Raw genomic sequence first — 23,769 nt, 5'->3', positions numbered from 1 at the left:
GCAGTTGTGGTCAGTCCAGAGGAGTTTGGTGATGTTATTGACTGAGATGTGGTTGCCTGAGGAGAAGATCGGGTCGAGGGTGTGGCCGCCTGAGTGGGTTAGGTAATTTACAAGTTGCTTCAGTCCGATGGTTCTGAGGTTTTCCAGGAGGGTGGAGGTGTTGTCATCGTTGGGGTTATCAAGATGGAAGTTGAGGTCACCGAGGAGGATGTAGTCCGTTAAGGCGAGGGAATGGGGTGCAATGTGGTTGGTGATGGAGTCGCAGAAGGCGGGACGAGGTCTGTAGATGAGGGTTCCGTGGAGGGTGGTGTTGGGGTTGACCTAGATCTTGAAGTGTAGGTGTTCTAAGCGTGGTGAGTGGTCGTTGGAGCTGGTTGCGACTTGGATGGTGCGTTTGTGGATGATGGCGATGCCTCCTCCAGGTCGGTTGCTGCGGTCTTTGTGGCAGATCTTGTATCCTTTGGGTATTGCAGTGGCGATGTCCAGCGCTGATGTGGGGTTTAGCCAGGTTTCGGTAAGGAAGGCGACGTCTGGGGAGGTGGAGTCTAGCAGGTTCCAGATTTCGAGGGCGTGCTTGTGGATGGAGTGGGTGTTGAGGAGGATGCAATTGAGGCATTAAAAGGTGGGGATGTGCAATCCTCCATTATTCTGCATACAGTATTAAAATAAATGTCAAATAACGGCTGTGGCATATGGCTGATTTGGCCCCCAGATTTCTTAGTGTGAAAATGCTACACACAAATATCTAGATTTTTAGATATTTGTGTTGCACTTTTACACAACTAAATCCAGTGCCGAAATTAGCCGAAAGCTGAAGCTCGTGTCCATAACTATGAATTGCATCTCCCTATTAACATTCACTGTGTGTTCAAACACCAGAAAAGTAAACTATGAAGCAAGTGTTTTTATCCTTAAAGGTGCATTTGTTTTTAAAACTGCACAAAAGGCAAAGGTGATTCATTTTGGTAGAGTTGGTATAAAAACCAAGGCCAGCGGGGTAGCATTTACTATTGCACAGGTGACAAAATGACAAGTCCACTCAATTATCCTGAATGAATCACTTCGGGAGGATTTAAGTCTGCTTCTACTAAGGTGAAGGAGGGTTAACAAGCTCCAGTATTGAGGTGCAGTGGGGGAACAAACCTGCACGGCAAGAGCTCAAAAAATGCTTTACTTTATAGTAGATCCTGTTTTAGCTGTAATATGAAGTAATTGACAAAAGTACAATAAAAAGCCCGGCTATGAATCCCCTTTCTCTACTACTTTTTGTAGTTATTAGTGTATGGTCGTGATGTTATTAGAAAGTCAGCCCGTGACGCGCTAGTTAAAAAAAACTGCCTTGCCGAAGAAGATGGAATCGCTTAGGAGGTACAGTAAGAATTAGGTATTAGGTATTTTTGGAAAAAATAGTTCAAAGGAAAGGCTATCCATATGTTACATCATTCTGTACATGGTGCATAATTATGTAACATCTGGGACAATGTTTATTGTCACTTAAATTTAATAGGCACAGTACTTAGAATAATCAGTATGATTACATTTTGGTCATCATTGCCACAGTACAGAACAAAGGATAAACATACTTTTCAAGAGGTGTATACCCAGGGATATGCACAGACAAGGCTGTGGTTGACATTTTTCAAAGTACAGACCTTAGTGAAGGACACCAAGGTACATTTTAAATTAAAAACATTTTCGGACCTCATATGCACCATGTTAATATTTTTTCTTTACAGATTATGAGTCTCTCTTTGCATTTATGTAATGAATATTATATATTTTCAATAAAGCTTGTTTGGAAATTTTTATTTTTATTTTATAGTGCTTGTTGTTATTATACTGATGCAGATACCACTGATCCTATAACCAGCCCTTCTTTGGCTATACCCATGTGACAGTGTCACTACTGTATCGTTATTTAGTGCTTGGTGTTATTATACTGATGCTGATACCACTGATCCTATATCCAGCCCTCCTCTGGCTATACCCATGAGCCAGTGTCACTACTGTGTCATTATATAGTGCTGGGTGTTATTATACTGATGCAGTTACCACTGATCCTATAACCAGCCCTCCTCTGGCTATACCCATGAGCCAGTGTCACTACTGTGTCATATAGTGCTTGGTGTTATTGTACTGATGCAGATACCACTGGTCCTATAATCAGCCCTCCTCTGGCTATACCCATGAGCCAGTGTCACTACTGTGTCATTGTATAGTTCTTGGTGTTATTATACTGACGCAGATACTACTGATTCTATAACCAGCCCTCCCCTGGCTATACCCATGTGCCAGTGTTGCTACTGTTTCATTATATAGCGCTGGATGTTATTATACTTATGCAGATACCACTGACCCTATAACCAGCCCTTGTCTGGCTATACGCATGAGCCAGTGTCACTAATCTGTCTTTGTATAGAGCTGAGTGTTATACAGATGCAGATACACATCCAGTATTTCACTCAGGCTTTATTTATTCAATAACTTATCACCCAATATCGCTAGCAGTCTCTCTTGACAAGCCAATACCTTTAATGCACACTACATATTTTTTTTATTCCTATTATTTAATCAGAAAGAAAAGATATACTAAGGTTGTGGCGGACATTGCAAGGGCTAGTCCCGGACACCAGTTTCCGTGTACGGGCACCTTGCCTATCCCTGTGTATACCTAGATATCTCTTAAATATTTTAACATTGAAAATTGTCTAGTTTTAAATAGTTATAAACCATTACCTTTTGCAGTGCTTAATTCAGAATATTTTCTGACGTTTCTCTGATGGTTAGAGACTCTATTCTCAACACTTCACCCCAGGTCCTCTGTCTTGGGGTCACACTAGACTCAGAGCTCACATTCAACCCACATATACAAGCACTTACCAAATCCTGCCGTTCACACCTACGCAACATTTTCAGAATATGTCCATTATTTACTCAAAAAAACTACAAAAATACTTATTTATTCCCTCATTTTGTCACGCATTGATTATTGCAATCTATTCCTAAATGGCCTTCCAAAACACCGCCTCTCCTCTCTCTAATCTATTATGAATGCTTCAGCTAGACTCATCCTCCTAAGTCGCCGATCTATATCAGCTGCTCCGCTCTGCCAGTCTCTACACTGGCTACCCATACACTCCAGAATACAATTTAAAGTATTAACCCTAACTTACAAAGCACTCAACAGTCTAACTCCCAACTATATTTCCTCTCTCATCGTGAAATATTCCCCATCCCGTCCACTTCGATCAACATCTGACCTACGTCTCTCTACTTCTATTATCTCTACATCCCACTCCCGCCTCCAAGACTTCGCTCCTGTCCTCTGGAACTCTACCCCGCTCCATAAGGCTGTCTCCAACCTTGTATAGCTTCAGACGCTCCTTGAAAACCCACCTATTCAGAGAGGCTTACCATCTCTCCTCCATCTCTCATCTGAACCAAACTAATACATGAACTGCCTGACTCACTGCTGCAACTACAACCGATGTGACAAGCTACCCCAACCTTATGTCTCTGCACCCTAAATCTGTAGATTGTGAGCTCTGTGAAACAAGGCCCTCATCCTCCTGTACTAGATTTGTTTAGTTTTGTTATGTTTTGTATTTTATCACAAATCCTTGTCATTGTATAAGCCTATCATTGTACCCAGCGCTACGTAATTTGGTGGCGCTATAAAAATAAATGATGATGATGATGATGATGATAATAATATATACATTGCATTGCATATTAGGCATGTGCATTTGACTGTTTTGTTAGGAAACAAATACTGAACATAGTGGCAGCCAATAGCATTTGGCCGGATTTCTTCTTGTGAAAGTGCAACACACTATAATATGTTCAAATCCAGTCCAAATGTCCAATAAACCTTGTAATATACAAGGTATGCAAAGCTGTAATGTTGGTTAGAGTATGCTATGTGAGGAAACCGTAAACACATAGCTGGTAGATAAAAGATGGTGTATGTCTGGAGGTGAGATAAACTGTAGCTCAAGTCTCAGGCACTGTTGCCCTCATCAAATGTCAAGTTCATTTCTACTGTAGGGCTACATGGAAAGCGGCCCCAACGCAAGCATGAGTCTGCGCCCTTAAGGAGCTGAATCCCACTAGAGATGGAATATAGTCCTTGTAAATTTAATTGTGTTGTAACGTAGGGTAGTTTGGCTGAAGAAAAGCATACTTTAGTTATCTCATAGAAAACATGATAGCTGAAGGATTAGATTCCAAGCAATGCAGCCTAAACTAAGTTCCATTACTTGGTCTTTATGCGCCATCCTCATATTGTAAGCCGTCTCTGTGCAGCTTGCATCAAAGAAGTCAGGGGATGTGTTTTCTTCTAGTTGGTCACAACACAGCTATTATTCTCATGCAGTTTGAGAACAGCATCGGCACCACAATTGTTGGAGTGGGCCTCACTGAGGTCAGAGGCAGGGTAAGCTCATACTGTAATGGGTAAATACAGAATTACCTCCAATTGTGCCTTAAGCTGTTGGCTAGTACTCTACCTCGCATTAGGTGTTCCCAATCAAAATTATTGCTTCAGGATGCAGAAGTACCGTATACTTAAAGGATTACTAACTTTTACTATTTTGATTATAAACAAACCCCATATAACATGTAATAAGCATAAAATAAAACATACTGACCTATAAATGTTGTAAAACAAAGAAGCATAACGGTAGAAAAATCATATTTAGTTTTCGGCGATTACGTCAAGATATCCAGCCCACAAATGTCGGCACTACGTGTTAGGAAACAGTAACCAATCATATTGCATGTTTATGCATCTCATTAAGAGACTAATTAGTCCTACTGCTCATAAAGTCGGCAAAATATTGCATGCGCATTTTCAACTAGTGAATCAGAAGTTACCCACATATAGGAATCACGCTTGCGCATTACAAGGAGTGACGTTTTCTGTGACGTTGCTCAATCATGCGCAGAGCTTATTAGAGGCGCCATATTCAAACCTGGGTTGTCAGCCCGGATTGCACAGGAGCTAAGGATACCCACGGAGTGGGTTTGGAAAGCAATAAATAATTGAAGAAATAAATCGGCAAGACGGTAACAATCTTATTAGGAGATTATATTGAGAACATGTTTGATTAGGGTAGTTAGTTAGTCAGTAGGTGAGCTGGTGTTAAGGCTGTGAGAAGAGCCTGTGTGGATCCTATACACACTGGGACACCTGTGTTTGATGAGAATCGGGCGCGGCGCTGATCTTTCAGTACCTATGTGTAAGTACTGATATTTGTTTGTTGTATAAACTATATACACCAATTTCAAGTGGACGCTTCTGTCTCCCACCTAGACGCTGCTCAGGACCAGCTGGGAGGAATCAGAAGATTTTTCTTGCTTATCATCGTGCATTGTGCTTTTGTGGAAAGCTTGGGAAGGACATCGTTTGGGACTTTCCTTTTGGGACTAATTACAAAGTTTCCATCTGAGTCCTTAAAACTTACACTTTATTTTGTGATCATATTTGTCCTTTTATCAATTTATGTGGTATTAATTTAGATGTGTTATTAATTTAGATGTGTTTTATAAGTTAGGGCCGGTCACTATCAATTGTATTAAATAAATAAATGTTAGATTCATAATTTTAGAAAGAGTATTTTCAAATTGTTTATTTCATGTTTTTAAGCATTATAAAATACAATATATATTTTAATCATATGTGGTTTGTTTCACGTTTGTATTCACCACTAATTTAATTTAATTGAAGTATATGGGAATTAATTTTAACCCTTTGGTGTGAGGACCTATAAAAAACCTCTCTGCATTTGAATATATTACATTTTTGCACATGGTCAAACATTTAGAATTCTGAGTTTATTTTAAAACCCCCTTTTTAATTGTTTACTTTAGCATCCACTTTGCGCACTTATATTTTGTATTATATTTAGGGTAGTTAGTTACAAGCTTAGTTATTTTTTGCTTACAGTGTCCCTTTAAGGATTTTAGTGTTTTGTAAATCTTCACTGCACTAGACCGGGTCTGTCAAAGGGGATTACAAGAAGGGCCATTACAGCCACATTGATGTTTCCGGAATGATACTAATCCCCAAATAATGCACAGCTTGAACTTGCAGCTTGTTCAAGAAGATACAATTAGCATGCTGGAGATATTTAAAAGATTTAGGTCTGTTGGCTTGAGCTGACAGCATTGTGACCTAACATAGCTGTCACCCAATATTTCCCCTATGCATTTCAATTTTGATTAGAAGCATTTTTTGCAATGTGCATGTATTGGCAAAAATTGTTCTTGGAAAAGTGAACATTGTATTAATGTGAGCTTTTACTGTGCATGTGCACGTACAGTGTGCTTCTGTGCAGAGCTGGCAGTGACTTGTATCATCTAAATTAAGAAATTGCCAACATAATACAAGGCAACGCCAGGTATCTCAACAGGCGCTTTTCAAAATGTTGGAGCTTGAAGCATATTTAGATATGCTTCATGTGCACATACACGGTAAACGTGGAACAGTGACGGCTTTTATTAAAAACATTTTTGATACTGCAATTATTTTGTAAAAATGCTTCTAATCAAAAGTAAAAAACACTGATGTGTATTTCAGTGTTGACTAAAATGTCCCTTTAAATTTTAGCCGCACTTCAGTACCCATATATTAAATGATGTAGCTAGTTTAGTAATTAAAAAAGTTTGTATCTAAAAGGTTATATGACCCATTGTTTAGATAAAGACTCCCCTCACTGAAATGAGGTGCTTGTCTGTGTATGTATTTATTTAGACAAACAGCCATAATGTTTTTTCTATAGTTATGAATCAAAATATTTTTCTTTCATATAATTGGCAAGAGTCAATGAGCTAGTGACGTATGGGATATACTATTCTACCAGGAGGGGCAAAGTTTCCCAAACCTCAAAATGCCTATAAATACACCCCTCACCCACAATTCAGTTTTACAAACTTTGCCTCCTAAGGAGGATGGTGAAGCAAGTTTGTGCTTGATTTTTATGATTTCTTCTGTGATTAAGAGCTTCTAAGCATTCTGAAGCCCAATTCCTCTCAGAGTACAGTGTTTGTCAGAGGGATGTGAAGAGAGTATCGCCTATTTGATTTTATGGTTTTCCTCGCGGGAAATATTTTCAAGGGTTCTCTGTTATCGGTCATAGGGATTCATCTCCTACCTCCCTTTTTAGATCGACGATATACTCTTATATACCATTACCTCTGCTGATAGCTTTCAGTACTGGTTTGGCTATCTGCTATATGTGGATAGGTGTCTTTCGGTAAGTATGTATCATTATTTAAGACTCTCTCAGCTATGGTTTAGCTCTTTATGTATTAATATAAAGTTTTAGATATATGTATTTTACTTATTTGCCATGAGTCAAGTCTATGTGTAATTCCCTGTGCAGTCCAGCAGTTTCGTTATGGGAATCATGTTTTAGGAAGTTTGTCTTACCTGGGGTCCCAGAGGCAGAACTTTTTTTCACTTTCTGCGATGAGATTTGTTTAATGGAAAACAAAATTGGGCGCAAATGTGCCTCTGTCATGATGCAAGTTTGTAATTTCCTGCGTCTAAGATAACGTTAGGTTGTTTGACGCTAAATTGTGTTTGACGCGAGTTGCGTCATTTCCAGATGCTGGGGCCAAAAGATTTCTCAACTTCCTTTTGCGTTATACTTAGCACCAAAAAAAAATTAGTTTTATTTTACCTCACTTCTTATATGCTCCTTTCCTTCTTTATGCTCAGCATTTGCATTTTTCCCCATTCCTAAAACTGCTATATATGGAAATAAGATATTTCTGTTTAATGTTATTTTTTTCTTTTTATATTTTACAAGATGTCTCAATCTGATCCTGTCTCAGAAGCTGCTGTAGGAACCATGCTGCCTGAACACAGTTCTACCAAAGCTAAGTGTATCTGTTGTAAGTTAGTGAAGATTATACCTCCAGCTGTAGTATGTAACAGTTGTTATGATAAGCTTTTGCATGCAGAAAAGGTTTCTATTAGCGCTAGTACAGTATCTGTTGTTCCTTCAACATCTAAAGTACATGATATCCCTGTTGATATGATATTGCTGATGCGATACAGAAGGGTATGGCTGCTATACCACCTGCAAATAAACATAAAAGGTCTTTTAAAACTTCTCATAATACTGATGAAATTCGTAATGACTGGCAACATACTGATATATCCTCCTCTGATGACGATCTCTCTGACTCAGAAGATCCTACTTAAGACATTGACACTGATAAATCATCTTATCTTTTTAAGATTGAGTATATTTGTTCTTTGTTAAAAGAAGTGTTAACAACTTTCGATATTGAGGAGTCCGGTCATCTTGGTAATAAATCCAGTAAACGTTTAAATTCTGTCTATAAACCTCCTGTGACTACTCCTGAGGTTTTTCCTGTTCCTGGTGCTATTTCTGATGTGATTGCTAAGGAATGTTCTAAGCCTGGTACTTCTTTTGTTCCTTCTTCAAGGTTTAAAAAGTTGTATCCTTTGCCAGTGGCTAAATTAGAGTTTTGGGAACAAGTCCCTAAGGTTGATGGGGCTATTTCTACTCTTGCTAAACGTACTACTATTCCTATGGAAGATAGTACTTCTTTTAAGGATCCTTTAGATAGGAAGATTGAATCTTATCTAAGGAAAGCTTATTTGCATTCTGGCTATATGCTCGGACCTGCCATTTCTATGGCTGATGTTACGGCTGCATCAACTTTTTGGTTGGATACCTTAGCACAACGGGAAAAGGACTCTGATTTGCATAGCATTGTTCGTTTGCTTCAACATGCTAATCATTTTATCTGTGATGCTATTTTTGATATCATCAAGATTAATGTTAAATCTATGCCTTTGGCTATTTTAGCTAGAAGATCTTTATGGCTCAGATCATGGAATGCTGACATGGTATCTAAATCTAGGTTACTATCTCTATCATTCCAGGGTAATAATTTGTTTGGTTCCCAGTTGGATTCTATTATGTCCACTATTACTGGGGGGAAGGGAGTTTTTTTGCCTCAAGATAAAAGTCTAAAGGCAAATCTAAAGCTTCTAATTGGTTTCATTCCTTACGTCATAATAGAGAACAGAAAACCACACCTTCCCCTAAAGACTCTGGCTCCAATTGGAAGCCATCCTCGAGTTGGAATAAATCCAAGCCTTACAAGAAACCAAAGCCAGCCCCCAAGACTGCATGAAGGTGCGACCCTCGATCCAGTTCTGCTGGTGGGGGGCAGATTGAAATTATTTCAAGACGTTTGGGCAGGTTCCATTCAGAATCATTGGATTCAGAATATTATCTCTCAGGGGTATAGATAGAATAGGTTTCAGAATAAGACCTCCTGTGAGAAGATTTTTTCTTTCTCATATTCCAACAAATCCTGTGAAAGCTCTGGCTTTTCTGAAGTATGTTTCAGATCTGGAGCTTTCAGGAGTAATTGTACCAGTTCCAATTCTGGAACAGGGTCTGGGTTTTTATTCAAGTCTATTCATTGTCCCGAAGAAGGAAAATTCTTTCAGACCAGTTCTTTATCTGAAGTTTTTGAATAATTTTGTAGGAGTCCCAACTTTCAAGATGGTGACTATAAGGACTATTCTGCCTTTTGTTCACCAAGGTCATTACATGTCCTCAATAGACTTACAGTATGCATATCTTCATATTCTGATTCATCCAGACCACTATCGGTTTCTGAGATTCTCTTTTCTAGACAAGCATTACCAGTTTGATGCTCTTCCATTTGGCCTAGCAACAGCTCCAACAATCTTTTTTGAAGGTTCTTGGTGCCCCTCTATCTGTAATCCGAGAGCAGGGTATTGCAATGTTTCCTTATTTGGACGATATCTTGGTACTGGCTCAATCTTTTCATTTAGCAGAATCTCACATGAATCAATGTGTGTTGTATCTTCAAAGACATGGTTGGAGAATCAATTTACTAAAGAGTTCCTTGATTCCTCAGACAAGGGTCACCTTTTTAGGTTTCCAGATAGATTCAGTGTCCATGACTCTGTCTCTAAAAGACAAAAGACGCATGAAATTGGTTTCTGCCTGTCAAAAACTTCATTCTCGATCATTCCCTTCAGTGGCTATGTGCATGGAAGTTTTAGGTCTCATGACTGCAGCATCGGACGCAATCCCCTTTGTATATCTTTTCATGTGAGACCTCTGCAGCTTTGCATGCTGAGTCAATAGTGCAGGAATTATACTTGGATATCACAGTTGATATACTTAAATCCCAACATTAAACTCTCTCTGTCCTGGTGGTTAGACCATTATCGGATTATTCAATGGGCCTCTTTTGTTCGTCCTGCATGGACTGTGAATTCAACAGATGCAAGTCTCACAGGTTGGGGAGTTGTCTGGAGGTCTTTGACAGCACAAGGAGTTTGGAATCCTCAAGAGGCGAGGTTACCAATCAATATTTTAGAACTCCGTGCTATTTTCAGGGCTCTTCAGGCTTGGCCACTATTAAAGAGAGCATTATTCATTTGTTTTCAGACAGACAATATCACAACTGTAGCATATGTCAATCATCAAGGGGGGACTCGCAGTCCTTTAGCGATGAAAGAAGTAACTCGGATACTTTCTTGGGCGGAATCCAACTTCTGTCTAATTTCTGTGATACATATCCCAGCTGTAGATAATTGGGAAGCGGATTATCTCAGTCGTGAGTCTTTACATCCAGGGGAGTGGTCTCTCCATCTAGATGTATTTTGTCAGATTGTGCAGATGTGGGGTCTCCCCAAAATAGATCTGATGGCTTCCCATCTAAACAAGAAGCTTCCCAGGTACCTTTCCAGGTCCAGGGATCCTCAGGCGGAGATGGTGGATGCATTAGCATTTCCTTGGTTTTACCAACCTGCTTATATTTTTCTGCCTCTATTTCTTCTTCCAAGGGTGATCTCCAAGATCATATTGGAACAATCCCATGTGTTTCAGATAGCACCAGCATGGCCTCACAGGTTTTGGTATGCAGATCTTGTCTGGATGTCCAGTTGCCAACCTTGGCCACTTCCTTTAAATCTGGACCTTCTATCTCAAGGGCCGTTTTTTCCATCAGGATCTCAAATTGCTAAATTTGAAGGTATGGAAATTGAACGCTTAGTGCTTAGTCATAGAGGTTTCTCTAACTCAGTGATTAATACTATGCTACAGGCTCGTAAGTCTGTTTCAAGAAAGATTTATTATTGGGTTTTGAAAACCTATATTTCATGGTGTTTTTGTCATTAATTCTCTTGGCAATCTTTTAGGATTCCTAGAATTTTCCAGTTTCTTCAGAATGGTTTGGATAAAGGTTTGTCTGCAAGTACCTTGAAGGGAAAAATCTCTGCTCTTTCTGTTTTATTTCATAGAAAGATTGCTAAACTTCCTGCTATTCACTGTTTTGTTCAGGCTTTTGTTCGTATCAAGCCTGTTGTTAAATCAATCTCTCCTCCTTGGAGTCTTAATTTGGTTTTGAAGGCTTTGCAGGCTCCTCCTTTTTGAGCCTATGCATTATTTGGATATTAAACTACTTTCTTGGAAAGTGTTGTTTCTTTTGGCTATCTCTTCAGCTAGAAGAGTTTCCGAATTGTCTGCTCTCTTGTGATTCTCCTTTTCTGATTTTCCATCAGGATAAGGCTGTTTTGCGGACTTTGTTTAAATTTCTTCCTAAGGTTGTAAATTCTAACAACGTTAGTAGGGAAATTGTTGTTCCTTCCTTTTGTCCTAATCCCAATAATTCTCTGGAAAGATCTTTACATTCTTTAGATGTTGTAAGAGCTTTGAAATATAATGTCGAAGCTACTAAAGATTTTAGGAAGACTTCTAGTCTATTTGTTGTTTTTTCTGGTCCTTGGAAAGGTCAGAAAGCCTCTGCCATTTCTTTGGCATCTTGGTTAAAGCTTTTGATTAACGAGGCTTATTTGGAGGCGGGACAGTCTCTGCCTCAGAGAATTACAGCTCATTCTACTAGCTCAGTCGCCCCTTCTTTGGCTTTTAAGAATGAAGCTTCGGCTGATCAGATTTGCAAAGCAGCAACTTGGTCGTCTTTGCATACATTTACTAAATGTTGCCATTTTGATGTATTTGCTTTTTCTGAATCAGTCTTTGGTAAAAAGGTTCTTCAGGCAGTTGTCTCAGTTTGATTCTTCTGCTTATAATTTAAGTTTTTTTTTTCTTGAAATTTTTGTGAAATTTATAAGACTTATTTTTTGTGGATTTATTTTTTTCAGCGGAAATAGCTGTTTTTATTTCATCCCTCCCTTTCTAGTGACTCTTCTGTGGTAATCCACATCTTAGATATTTCTATCCCATACGTCATTAGCTCATGGACTCTTGCCAATTACATGAAAGAAAACCTAATTTATGTAAGAACTTACCTGATAAAGTAATTTATTTCATATTGGCAAGAGTCCATGAGGCCCACCCTTTTTTTATGGTTGTTATGATTTTTGTATAAAAAACACAATTTTATTTCCAGTTCCTCTTTTTGTATGCTTTTTTTACTCCCTATTTTTTCACCCCACTACTTGGATATTCGTTAAATTGAATTGTGGGTGTGGTGAGCGGTGTAGTTTATAGACATTTTGAGGTTTGGGAAACTTTGCCCCTCCTTGGAGGATTGTATATCCCATACGTCACTAGCTCATGGACTCTTGCCAATGTGAAAGAAATGAATTTATCAGGTAAGTTCTTACATAAATTATGTTTTTTTTTTTTTTTAAATGGGCAGATTTACACTGACTGTGATACAAACCTGGCCATGTGATCTTTATTTTTGGAGAAGGGTACACAATCTTACAGTGGAGTAACTGTACTTATTTATTATCCATTTCCACATTCAGACTCCCATCTCGGGGGACATATCTACCCTCATTTCCCCTATTTGTGGGCACCATTTTAGTGTACCTATGTTGTTCACTTGAGCCTTTATTATGCTTATTTTTTTGGTGCAATAACTGGGGAAAATGGGTACAATTTATTTTTTTATTTTTGTGCCTAGGGGTTTAAGGAAACATTTTCTGAAGAAACATGTTGCTGAATCCAGTCATTTCTAAGTTGGCCGGGAAACGAGTAGTGCTGGCAAGTGCATCTCCACGAAGACAAGATATTCTTTCAAATGTGGTTAGTATTTCTGTATGTAATATGCAGTTCTTTGTGCTGAATGTTACTTTTGTGACATTTCAAATTTAAACATTAGTATCATTTTATAGCAGATATTTTTACGATATCCAATATTCTAGCACCACAAAAAAAAAATCTATATTTTACCGGTCTTCAAGATTATTAAAATTAATGTATTATTATTAACGTATTTATTTGGATTATTTTAGCTTTTTATTAGTAGTCTTATAAGGACAAAAATAATGTACCATACTGAACATAGCTGTTCATAATATAATGTAGATTTTTTTTTTTTAAATTATTTTATATATTTGAATCTAGTTTGTTATTGTAATTCATCTTCTGAAAGTGAATATCACACAACTACTACAGCATTGTGACTAGATTTTAAAGTTTGATTTATTTTGATTTTTTTATATGCTTTATGATTTCAGGGGCTTCGGTTTGAGGTAGTTCCATCTTGGTTCAAAGAAACCCTTGATAAAACAATGTTCTCAGCTCCCCATGATTATGCCGTGGAAACTGCTAAACAAAAAGCCCTTGAAGTGGCAAGGAGAATGCATGTGGTATGTACAACTGCCAGAATTGTTAATGGTTTGTGTTAAGTGCATAGCATTATGTCTTTTTTAAGACACGATGAGTTCACGGATCATCTTAATTACTAATGGGATATTCACCTACTGGTCAGCAGGAGGTGGCAAAGAGCACCATAGCAGAGCTGTTAAATAGCTCCTCCCTTCCCTCCCACTCCAGTCATTCTGTTTGCCTACGTTAGTGATAGGAAGAGGTAAAGTGAGGTGTTAGAAAAGATTCTTCAATCAAGAGTTTATTATTTTTAAAGTAGTGCAAGATTGTGCTGTTTTGTTCTAGGGTGTAGCCATAGTCCATATCAGCCTCTTCAGTAGGGCTTTGGTGGCTTTAGAGCAATGGGAACTTGTGGGACACAATTCTCACTGCGCCTCCCATATATTTATGCTGCCCTAATCCTGATAGCCTAAGCAAGATTACTCAGGCTTTATCCTTTTTCCACAGGGCTATGTGAGGGAGAGGACCTCGCAAACCTGCTGAGCTGTCCTGCTGTCGGGCAGATTTTAAAGGTAAGTGCTAACTTTTTATTCTGGGTCTGGGAAGATCTCAGAGGAAGTGGAGCACTTGATTGAGACATTACTCCTTTATTAGGACATTCCTCCTAGTGATATAAAAGGAGGGGATCCTGCAACAGCACATTTTTAGCAGGCACTGAGGACTAAGGAGATTAAATGTGACTGTACTCTGGGGCCTCAATCACTTGGGACAAAGTGATAAGGACTCAGGAGATGGTGTTTGGGTCACTCTTTTGGGCTATAGAGCTACCTAACATGCGGTAGCACAATCGTCCCCAATTTCTAACAGAGTGTACAAATTTAACTAGCTCCCGCTGGCCTATCTATGTATATTAATGGCGACCGGGAGATTGTTAGATACGCCCATGATGGGCGGAGTTACTTTTGGCGCCGTTTTTGGGCTGCAATTCCTCTATATCAAGTCACAGTCATAATGGTGCCCGGGAAATGGAGTGTTATCATGCCCACGAGGGGCGGAGCTACGTTAAGGGTGTGTTGGTTTGCGCTCTCCACCTCCATTACGATATCTGAAGGCAGAGCATCTAACACAGCCTTTAGTGTTTTACTTCTCAATGCGGGTCCAGTCAGAGCTATGAAAAGTACAGCGTTTCAGACTTGCTTATGTATATTATTTTATCGTTTATCCATGAAAATAAACAGTTTAAAATTTCATAGGAAATAAACAATTTAAAATGCATTTTTCTGTCATTAAACTGAAGTGTTAAATGAGTCTTATGGCATTTAAATTTTGGGTACTGATGGACAGATGGGCACCTCAGCACAATATCTGAGGTGTAAGTAGGTGCTACAATATTTGCTTGCTAATCTAACTCATTCCTGCACGCAAAAAGAAAAAGTTACAGTTTAAAATTTAAAGAGACGGTAACGTTTTTTTTATCTGTTAATTTTATTAAAAGAATTTCAGTTGTTTATTTGTTTAATTCATCCTTTGTGTCTTAGGATGGTACAAGAGCACACAAAGAATAAGGTTACTTTTTAAAATTTAAAGAGACAGTAACATATTTTTTTTTATTTTTTTTTGTGTGTCAATTTTTAGTAAAAAAGGCTTTTGCTGTTTAGGAGTCTGTTGACAATGGTCAATCTATGCCACAATTTTCTCCTATAGTCCCACAAAATTTTATGGCTCACATGCAGTGCCCTGCTCTTCCTCTCACACTCCATTTGGAGTTACTCTGCATTTCATGCATTATGTTTTTCCCACGTGGTAGAAAACATTACTAGAGGAATTATTTTCAATCATTTAGGGTGATTGATTCAGTAGTTGCTATTCCGAATGGCTCTTCCCTGTTACCTGAAAGAGGAAGATACTTCGGGATTATCTGAGAGCGATTTCTCAGACTTAGATGAATAATATTTTATTTGATACTGAGGTTGTTTTTCTAGCTTGAACATCTCCATTTGCTACTTTAGGAGGTTTTAACTACCCTGGGAGACTCCGACACTATTGGGATGCTCTATCCTAGTGCGTCCAGTAAGTTATAAGGAATGGAAGAGACTGCATTCCCTATATTTGGAAAGCTGTTTCCCATATCCGACTCAGCTAAGGAGGCTGGGAAAAAATTCCCTAGGGTGGAAGGAGTAGTTTCTAAAAAGAACTACTATACCCCTGGAGGATAGTTGGGTTTTTTCACAGGTCCTATGAACAATAATTAGAAAATGGATGTACACCAGGGTTTACAATGGCAGCCAGCTGTGTACTTTGCTATTGTCACTAATGCGACGGTATATGGGTTTGATACGTTGTCTGATACTATTAAATCAGAATCTCACCTGGATAAAATCCAGGATAGGATAAAAGCTTTCAGATTGGCTAATTCCATTATTTCAAATTCTTCCTTCAAGTTTTCAAACTGGGAGCATAGGTTTCAGTGGTCTCTGTTCCAGCTCACAGAGCCTTATAGTTAGAACCTTACTCTACGGATGTATGCTCTAAGTCTAAGCTTTTAGCGATTCCTTACAAGGAGAAGACCTTGTTGGGACCTGGCTTGACAGAAATAATCTCTTTTGAAATTAAAAAAAAAAAAAAAATCTAAAAAAATAAATAATTAGTCTGCTGTTGATTCAAAGACAGCATGAAGGACATGCCCCCGATCTGGGATCGGATCTTGTAGGGGGCAGACTTTCCTTCTTAGACTTGGGTTCAAGGATCCCTGAGCAATAGAAAATAGTGTCCCAGGGATACAAATTAGAGTTCAAAAGTTTTTCTCCCAGAGGCAGGTTTCTGCTTTCAGGATTATCTGCAGATCAGACAAAAGGAGAGGCGTTCTTACACTGCGTAGGAGATCTGGGAGTGATTATTCCAGTTCCAATACAGGTACAGGTTTGGGTTTTTTATCCCAATTGGTTTGTGGTTCCCAAAAAGAGGGAACCTTCAGGCCACTTTTTAGATCTCAAGAGTCTAAACCAACTTCTTAGTGTACCGTCCTTCAAGATGAAAACTATTCGTTCCATTCTTCCCTTGATCCAATGGGGTCAATTTATGACTACAGTGGATTTAAAGGACTCATGCCCTCATGTGCCATTCACAAGAATCTTCTCAAGTTCTAAGGTTTGCCTTTTTGGACAAACGCTTCCAGTTTGTGGCTCTTCCTTTCGGTCTTGTCACAGCTCTTAGAGTTTTTAAAAGATTTCACTCAGACGTGGGGTTATCCTTCCCGCAATCTCACAGGTGGAAGGTTAATTTGGATGGAGTTCCTTAGTGCCAAGCTCAAGGGTAACTTTCTTGAGAACCATAGTAGATTCCATGTCAATGAAGATTTTTCTGAGATCATCATTATTTGTCTAATCATTCAGTCCACTTTTCAGCTGTCAGTGGCTCAGTTCATGGAGGTAATCGGGCTGATGGTGGCGGCAATGGACATCATCCCATTTGCTCGGTTCCATCTCAGACCTCTGCAGTTAAGCATACTCAGGCAATGGATCGAAGATCATTCAGATTTGTCTCCTTAAATATTGCTGGAGCAGGAGACAAGGGATCCTCCTCAATGGTGGTTGTCTCTGGATCATCTCTCCCTGGGAACCTGCTTTCGCAGACCATCTTGGATGATTGTGACAACAAACGCCAGCCTTCTAGGGTGGAGATCAATCTGGGGCTCCCTAAGGGCTCAGAGGGTTTGGACTCAGTCAGAGTCTGTTCTTCCTATAGACATGCTGGAGCTGAGAGTGATCTACAAGGTTTTTCTGACCTGGCCTCAGTTAACCTAGGTCCAGTTTATCAGGTTCCAGTCAAACAAAATAACGTCAGTGGCTTACATCAATCATCAAGGAGGAACGAGGAGTTCCTTAGCAATGATGGAGGTATCCAAAATATTTCAGTGGGCGGAGGCCCATTCTTGCGGCCTGTCGGCAATCCACATCCCAGGGGGGTCTTCTGGGAGGTGGATTTTCTGAAGCAGGCAGACTTTTCATCCGGGGGAGTGGGAACTCCATCCGGAAGTGTTCTCCAGCTTTTTCATCAGTTTGTTTTTCCTTCTCGAGTCATTGCTTGAATCAAGCAGGAGAGGGCATCGGTGATCCTCATAGTACCGGCTTCGCCTCACTGGATTTGGTACGCAGACCTGGTGGATATATCATCTCTGCCATCTTGGGGACGTCCGTTGTGGATGGACCTTCTAATTCAAGGGCCCCTCCTTCACCCAATTCTGGTTTCTCTGAAACTGACTGCTTGGAAATTGAATGCTTAATATTATCCAAGCGGGTTTTCTGACTTGGTCATTGAGACCATGATTCAGGCTCGTAGGTCTGTCTCTAGAAAAATTTATCATAAGATATGACGTAAATATCTCTATTGGTGTGAATCCATGGGCTACTCATGGTGTAGAGTTAGGATTCCTAGAATTTTGTCTTTTCTCCAATAAGGTTTGGAGAAAGGTTTATCGTCACGTTCCCTAAAGGGTCACATCTCTGTCGTTATTTATTTTGTTACACAGACATCTGGCAGATGTCTCAGACGTACAATCATTTTGTCAGGCCTTGGTTGGGATCAGGCCTGTGTACAAACCAGTTACTCTTCCATGGAGTCTGAATTTAGTTCTCATAGTTCTTCAAGAGGCTCCTTTTCAGCCTATGCATTCCTTAGATATTAAGTTGTTATCTGGGAAAATTTTATTTCTGGTTTCTCTCTGGTGTAGCCTAGTGGCTAGCACACCTAGTTGAGAGGTAGAAGGTTGAGAGTTCAAATCTACCCACGTGTACTGTTCATTTAATGGAGAGTGTCAGAGCTCTCGGCATTACAGTACGAGTCTCCTTATCTTATTTTCCATTCAGATAAGGTAGTTTTACATACTAAATTAGGATTTCTTCCTAAGGTTGTTTCTGATCGGTACAATACTCAGGAGATTGTTGTTCTGTTCTTGTGTCCTAATCCTTCTTTTCAGAAGGAAAGACTTCTGCACAATTTGGACGTGGTCCGTGCTTTAAAGTTTTACCTGCAAGCGACTAAGGACTATCGTCAGTCTTCTTCTTTGTTTGTGGTTTTCTCCAGAAAACACAAAGGACAGAAAGTTACGGCTACTTCTCTTTCTTTTTGGCTGAAGAGTATCATATGTTTTGCATATGAGACTGCTGGACAGCAGCCTCCCGGGAGAATTACAGCTCTTTCCACAAGGGCTTTTGCTTCCTCATGGGTGTTCAAAAATGAAGCTTCTGTGGAACAGATTTGCAAGGCTGCAACTTGGTCCTCTCTTCACTGTTTTTCAGAGTTTTACAAATTTGACACTTTTGCCTCGGTTGAGGCCGCTTTTTGGGAGAAAGGTTCTTCAAGCAGTGGTGTCTTCCGTTTAGATTCCCTGTCTTGTCCCTCCCGTATCATCTGTGTACTCTATCTTGGGTATTGAATCCCATTAGTAATTAAGATGATCCGTGGACTCATTGTGTCTTAAAAAAGAAAAGAAAATTTATACTTACCTGAAAAATTTATTTATTTTTTGACACAATGAGTCCACGGCCCGCCCTGTTCTTGTAAGCCAGGTTGTGGGTTATTGTAAACTTCAGACACCTCTGCACCTAGGCTTTTCCTTTCTCTTCCTAACTTCGGTCGAATGACGAGTGGGAGGGAAGGGAGGAGCTATTTAACAGCTCTGCTGTCGTCCCCTTTTCCTCCTCCTGCTGACCATAATATCCCATTAGTAATTAAGATGATCCGTGGACTCATCGTGTCAAAGAAGAAATAAATTTATCAGGCAAGCATACATTTTCATTTTTCTGTAATTTAGCAAGATAACAGAAAAAAATGCAGCTGCAGCTGCGTATTTAATTTAGCATTAAACATTTGAAAATAATAATAAAAAAAATAAAAGAAAATATATATATATATATATAAGTCGAAAGAGGAATATCTCAATAGTGAAAAGGCGCACTGCTATACAATTTTGAATATTACAATAATAATAATATGCTGTATGGTTTGTACATAAAAACAAAGTTCAAAACCAATGTGGTGGTACAGGTTAGTTCTTTCCCAGCAAAATTCTGGTATAGGGTAAGTGATAGCGCTTACCAGAGCCAACCTCAATCCTATGAGGTAAGTGATCAGCAATGGGGTATAGATGGTCCCTCTTTTTGGGAACCACAAACCAATTGGGATAAAAAACCCAAACCTATAGAGAGTCCAAGATTACCATTTCATCAACAAGTTCCTCCAGAAACCGCAGTACTTCAACAAATACCATAGAGAGAACCAAAGGATCATTCCTGCCTTTATAAGAGAGTCCAGGATTTCCATTTCTAAGGATATACAGATACCAAGAGATTGTCAAGGGAGCATACAGTTTCCAAGGGACCATCTATACCCCATTGCTGATCACTTACCTCATAGGATTGAGGTTGGCTCTGGTAAGCGCTATCACTTACCCTATACCAGAATTTTGCTGGGAAAGAACTAACCTGTACCACCACATTGGTTTTGAACTTTGTTTTTATGTACAAACCATACAGCATATTATTATTATTGTAATATTCAAAATTGTATAGCAGTGCGCCTTTTCACTATTGAGATATTCCTCTTTCGACTTACATTTAATTCAGTGACACGGGTACACTGACTCACATTGTAGGCCGCACGCTCAGTTCCTTTATTTTATTTTATTTATATATATTAGATTTGTTGTACTCCCTACTAACCAAGTGAGTGTAGACATTTTAGAAGAATAAACCATCACATCTTCAACCTTTGATACATTTTCTATATACAATCAATAACATACAAGTTAACACTCCTATTGTAGTTTTAGCGCTGGTGACCCCCCTTTCTTCCTCTCATTCATATATATATATATATATATATATATATATATATATATATATATATATATATATATATATATATGATATAAAAAGTCTACACACCCCTGTCAGGTTTCTGTGATGTAAAAAAAACTTTTTCCACCTTTAATTTGATCTATAAACTGTACAACTCAATTGAAAAACAAACTAAAATCTTTTAGGTAGAGGGAAAAAAATATATAAAAATAAAATATGGTTGCATAAGTGTGCACACCCTTAAACTAATATGTATACATACACACACACTAGTCTTTCTGGTGCACTATGCCTCTAAACTTACGCCTCTGGTTGTATACCTGTATGGCAATCATAGGGATACTGTTCATTTAGTGATCTGTGTAAAGACTTTTTAGTATGTTCCATGTCCATTTAGTATGTTTCTATTAACAAGAGAGAAAGTTATTTGAGGGAAAAAAGTGTGTATACCTAAGTGTAGTTGTTAATCAGAATTGCTACCCTAGAAAGCCATACATTTGTATGTATATATTCGTATATGTGTATGTGTGTATATGTATATATATAGAGCAGGACAAGCTAAGGATCAACAGTCCTACCAGAGAAATGTTTAACAATTGGTACCAGTTCACCGGACTAGCTCAACGATCATCCTGCTGCAATTACTCACCGGACCATAGACACATCAAATATGTCCCAATACAGTGTGACCCGGCTTCCACTGATCCACCTAGAGCAATTGGCAATTTAGACAATGAGGCGTTTCATGCATCTGAAGCTCCTGCCGTCAACCTGAAAAGTTGGACACTGCTCACGGGATCCTTAAGTATCATCGTGTGCACTTGAAATTTTTTAGAATAAACTGGTTACTTGTTCACCGCCTCTGCAACATTGTATTACTATTCCATCATCTGGTTACTCCAAACCACGCTTCTCTGTTTGGGGCGTGGCTATGATGTCAATTAGCATTGTCATAAATATGAGTGGTCTCCCACCACCCCATTACCAGATTCGCAAAAGGAGTGAATTTGGCACCCATGGCTGTGCCACGGGTTTGCAAATACCAATTGTCAAAAGAAAAATAATTGTGTGTAGGGCTGCAACTAACGATTATTTTCATAATCAATTAATCGGACGATTATTTTTTCGATTAATCGGATAAAAATAAATATTTTTTTCCTATATTTAAAATAAAATCCACATACTGAGTGTTATAAATATAAACTTCAGACTAAAACTTTACAACTTTACATTAACAGGACTGTTGGTCCAGTTTTTTTAAGGAGCAAAACAAATTTTTATAATTGAGCAAAACAAATCCACAAACTGTTTGAAAAGAGAACTAGTAAGAGGTAGACTACCACTGTTTATAACATTCTGTTATTCACTCTTACAGAAACTTTGCATTGAAATTCAGAAATGTTAACATGTCCACATGCTCCTGGCTGAGGCTGGTATACTTTTTTTGCAAGCTATTTTGCCTGCAGCAGAGTAGAGGCGCTCAGATGGTGTTGAGGTGCCTGAGATGCATAAGTAGGGTTTTGCCAATTTTACAAAGGGGGGCTATTTATCTTTGTTAGCTCTCCACCGATGCAAGGGGCCTCTTAACAAAGTAAGCCTGGACTTCATTCTGACATAAAAATATTGTGAATATCTATATGCAATGGTAAACAACCAGCTATAATGTTAGGGGACAAATATCTAGTCCACTCTTAAAATACCAGATATAAACTTACAGAGGTTTAATTTGGTACATATTCCAATGAATTAAAATTGGCTCGCTGGAAACAGCAGTTATGAAGCAGCGGTCTTAAGACCACTGCTCCATAACTGGTCCGCTGCCTCTGAGGCTGCGGTCTGCAATCCGCCTGATCCTATACGATCGGGCTAATTGGCACCCCCTGCTAGCAGCCGATTGGGCGCAAATCTGCAAGGGGCAGCATTGCACAAACAGTTCTGGTGAGCTGCTTCTGCAATGTTAAATGCTGACAGCGTATGCTGTCGGCATTCAGCGATGTCTATCGGACATGAAACGCTACAGTGTATCATGTCGGACAGACATTGATAAATTGGCCCCAATATATCAGTAACAGGACACAGCCTTACGCGTTTATCTATAGAGTATATATAATCAGCAATAGCAAGTGATGCGCTAAAAATTGTGCAAACAGGTAATCGTGGCATCAATTCATATAACAAATGCCATCAATCTAGTGCTTGGTGTAAATAATAAGCTTGGCACTATATTATACAAAGCATAGTCCCAAATCACCTGATTTAATATAAACAATCCAAATGATGACTCCTATTATTTCTGGGTTGCAGATAAGACAGGAGTAGTTGTAAACTTAAAAAGAAACTTATACTGTCCTGAAAAAGTGAAAAGTAAAATGTAGATGTCCTTTAGGTTAAGGGCATAACCATAAAACAAAATACCATGTACAGGAGCTCATTGGAGTAAAGCAGCTGGTGCTGTGCACAGACCAACTAATTGCAAACCAACTAATCGATTATGAGATTCCTTGACAAGTATTTTCATAATCAATTATTTGTTGTTGCAGCTCTAATTGTGTGTCAGGAGGAAGCATGTTACAAGTAGCAAATATTCAACAAATTCAACTGTATAGTTGGTCTTAGTAAGTAAAAATTATTTTATCGCCTCTATTCTCATATCATGTAGTATGGACGAATAGAGGGATACCCCATCCACTGTGAGCCAACCATAGTCAGTATCCCAAATTATGTTTTGTATTTTTTGCAAAAGGTGCTTAGTGTCTCTGAGGTAACAGTTCAAATTCAACACTAATGGCTGAAGAATACTATCGAGCCACTTTGAGAGTGGCTCACACAGAGAACCTATGCCAGAGACTATGGGTCTTCCCTTTACTGTCCCAAGGGATTTATGGACCTTTGGTAATACGTGAAATGAATTTTTAACCATCAGAATATCAAATGTCTTTCGGTCAAAATGGCCCAGGTACAATCCATCGTCCAGCAAAGAGGCTAACTCGGTCTGAAACCTACATGTGGGGTTTGCAGGCAGTGGTTTATAGTTATCTCTGTTGTTAATCTGTCTAAAGACTTAATTTTTGTATGACTGAATGTCCCAAACCACGACACTGCCTCCATTGTCGGCTGCTTTTATGATAAGATCTTGATTCTTTCTCAATGAGTCTAAGGCTAACTTCTCCTCCCTGGTCAAATTGGGATATCCCTTCGTTTGTTGTTTAGACAAATCAACAAGATCTGCTTCAACCCTTCTTTGAAAATTGGTCAGTATGTCACCTCTGGACTGGACTGGGTAAAAAAATGACTTGGGTCTAAAG

At 38.9% G+C, this 23,769-nt stretch overlaps 1 protein-coding gene across 2 annotated transcripts in view; it reads left to right on the top strand.

Annotated features, from left to right (window-relative positions):
- The window catches only part of ASMTL (acetylserotonin O-methyltransferase like), a 365,075-nt gene that overhangs the window by 30,111 nt on the left and 311,195 nt on the right, over positions 1 to 23,769 (top strand). For both annotated transcript variants that reach the window (XM_053706428.1, XM_053706427.1), the window contains exons 2-3: positions 12,961 to 13,082; positions 13,517 to 13,648. In XM_053706428.1, the coding sequence (XP_053562403.1) occupies positions 12,990 to 13,082; positions 13,517 to 13,648 (225 nt within the window). In that variant the 5' untranslated portion in view covers positions 12,961 to 12,989. The remainder of the gene's footprint in view (positions 1 to 12,960; positions 13,083 to 13,516; positions 13,649 to 23,769) is intronic.

Source organism: Bombina bombina, chromosome 3, assembly GCF_027579735.1.
Source record: "Bombina bombina isolate aBomBom1 chromosome 3, aBomBom1.pri, whole genome shotgun sequence".
NCBI lineage: Eukaryota > Metazoa > Chordata > Amphibia > Anura > Bombinatoridae > Bombina > Bombina bombina.
Note: the sequence above shows the minus strand (reverse complement) of the source record. Positions and strands in the feature narration are given on the sequence as shown.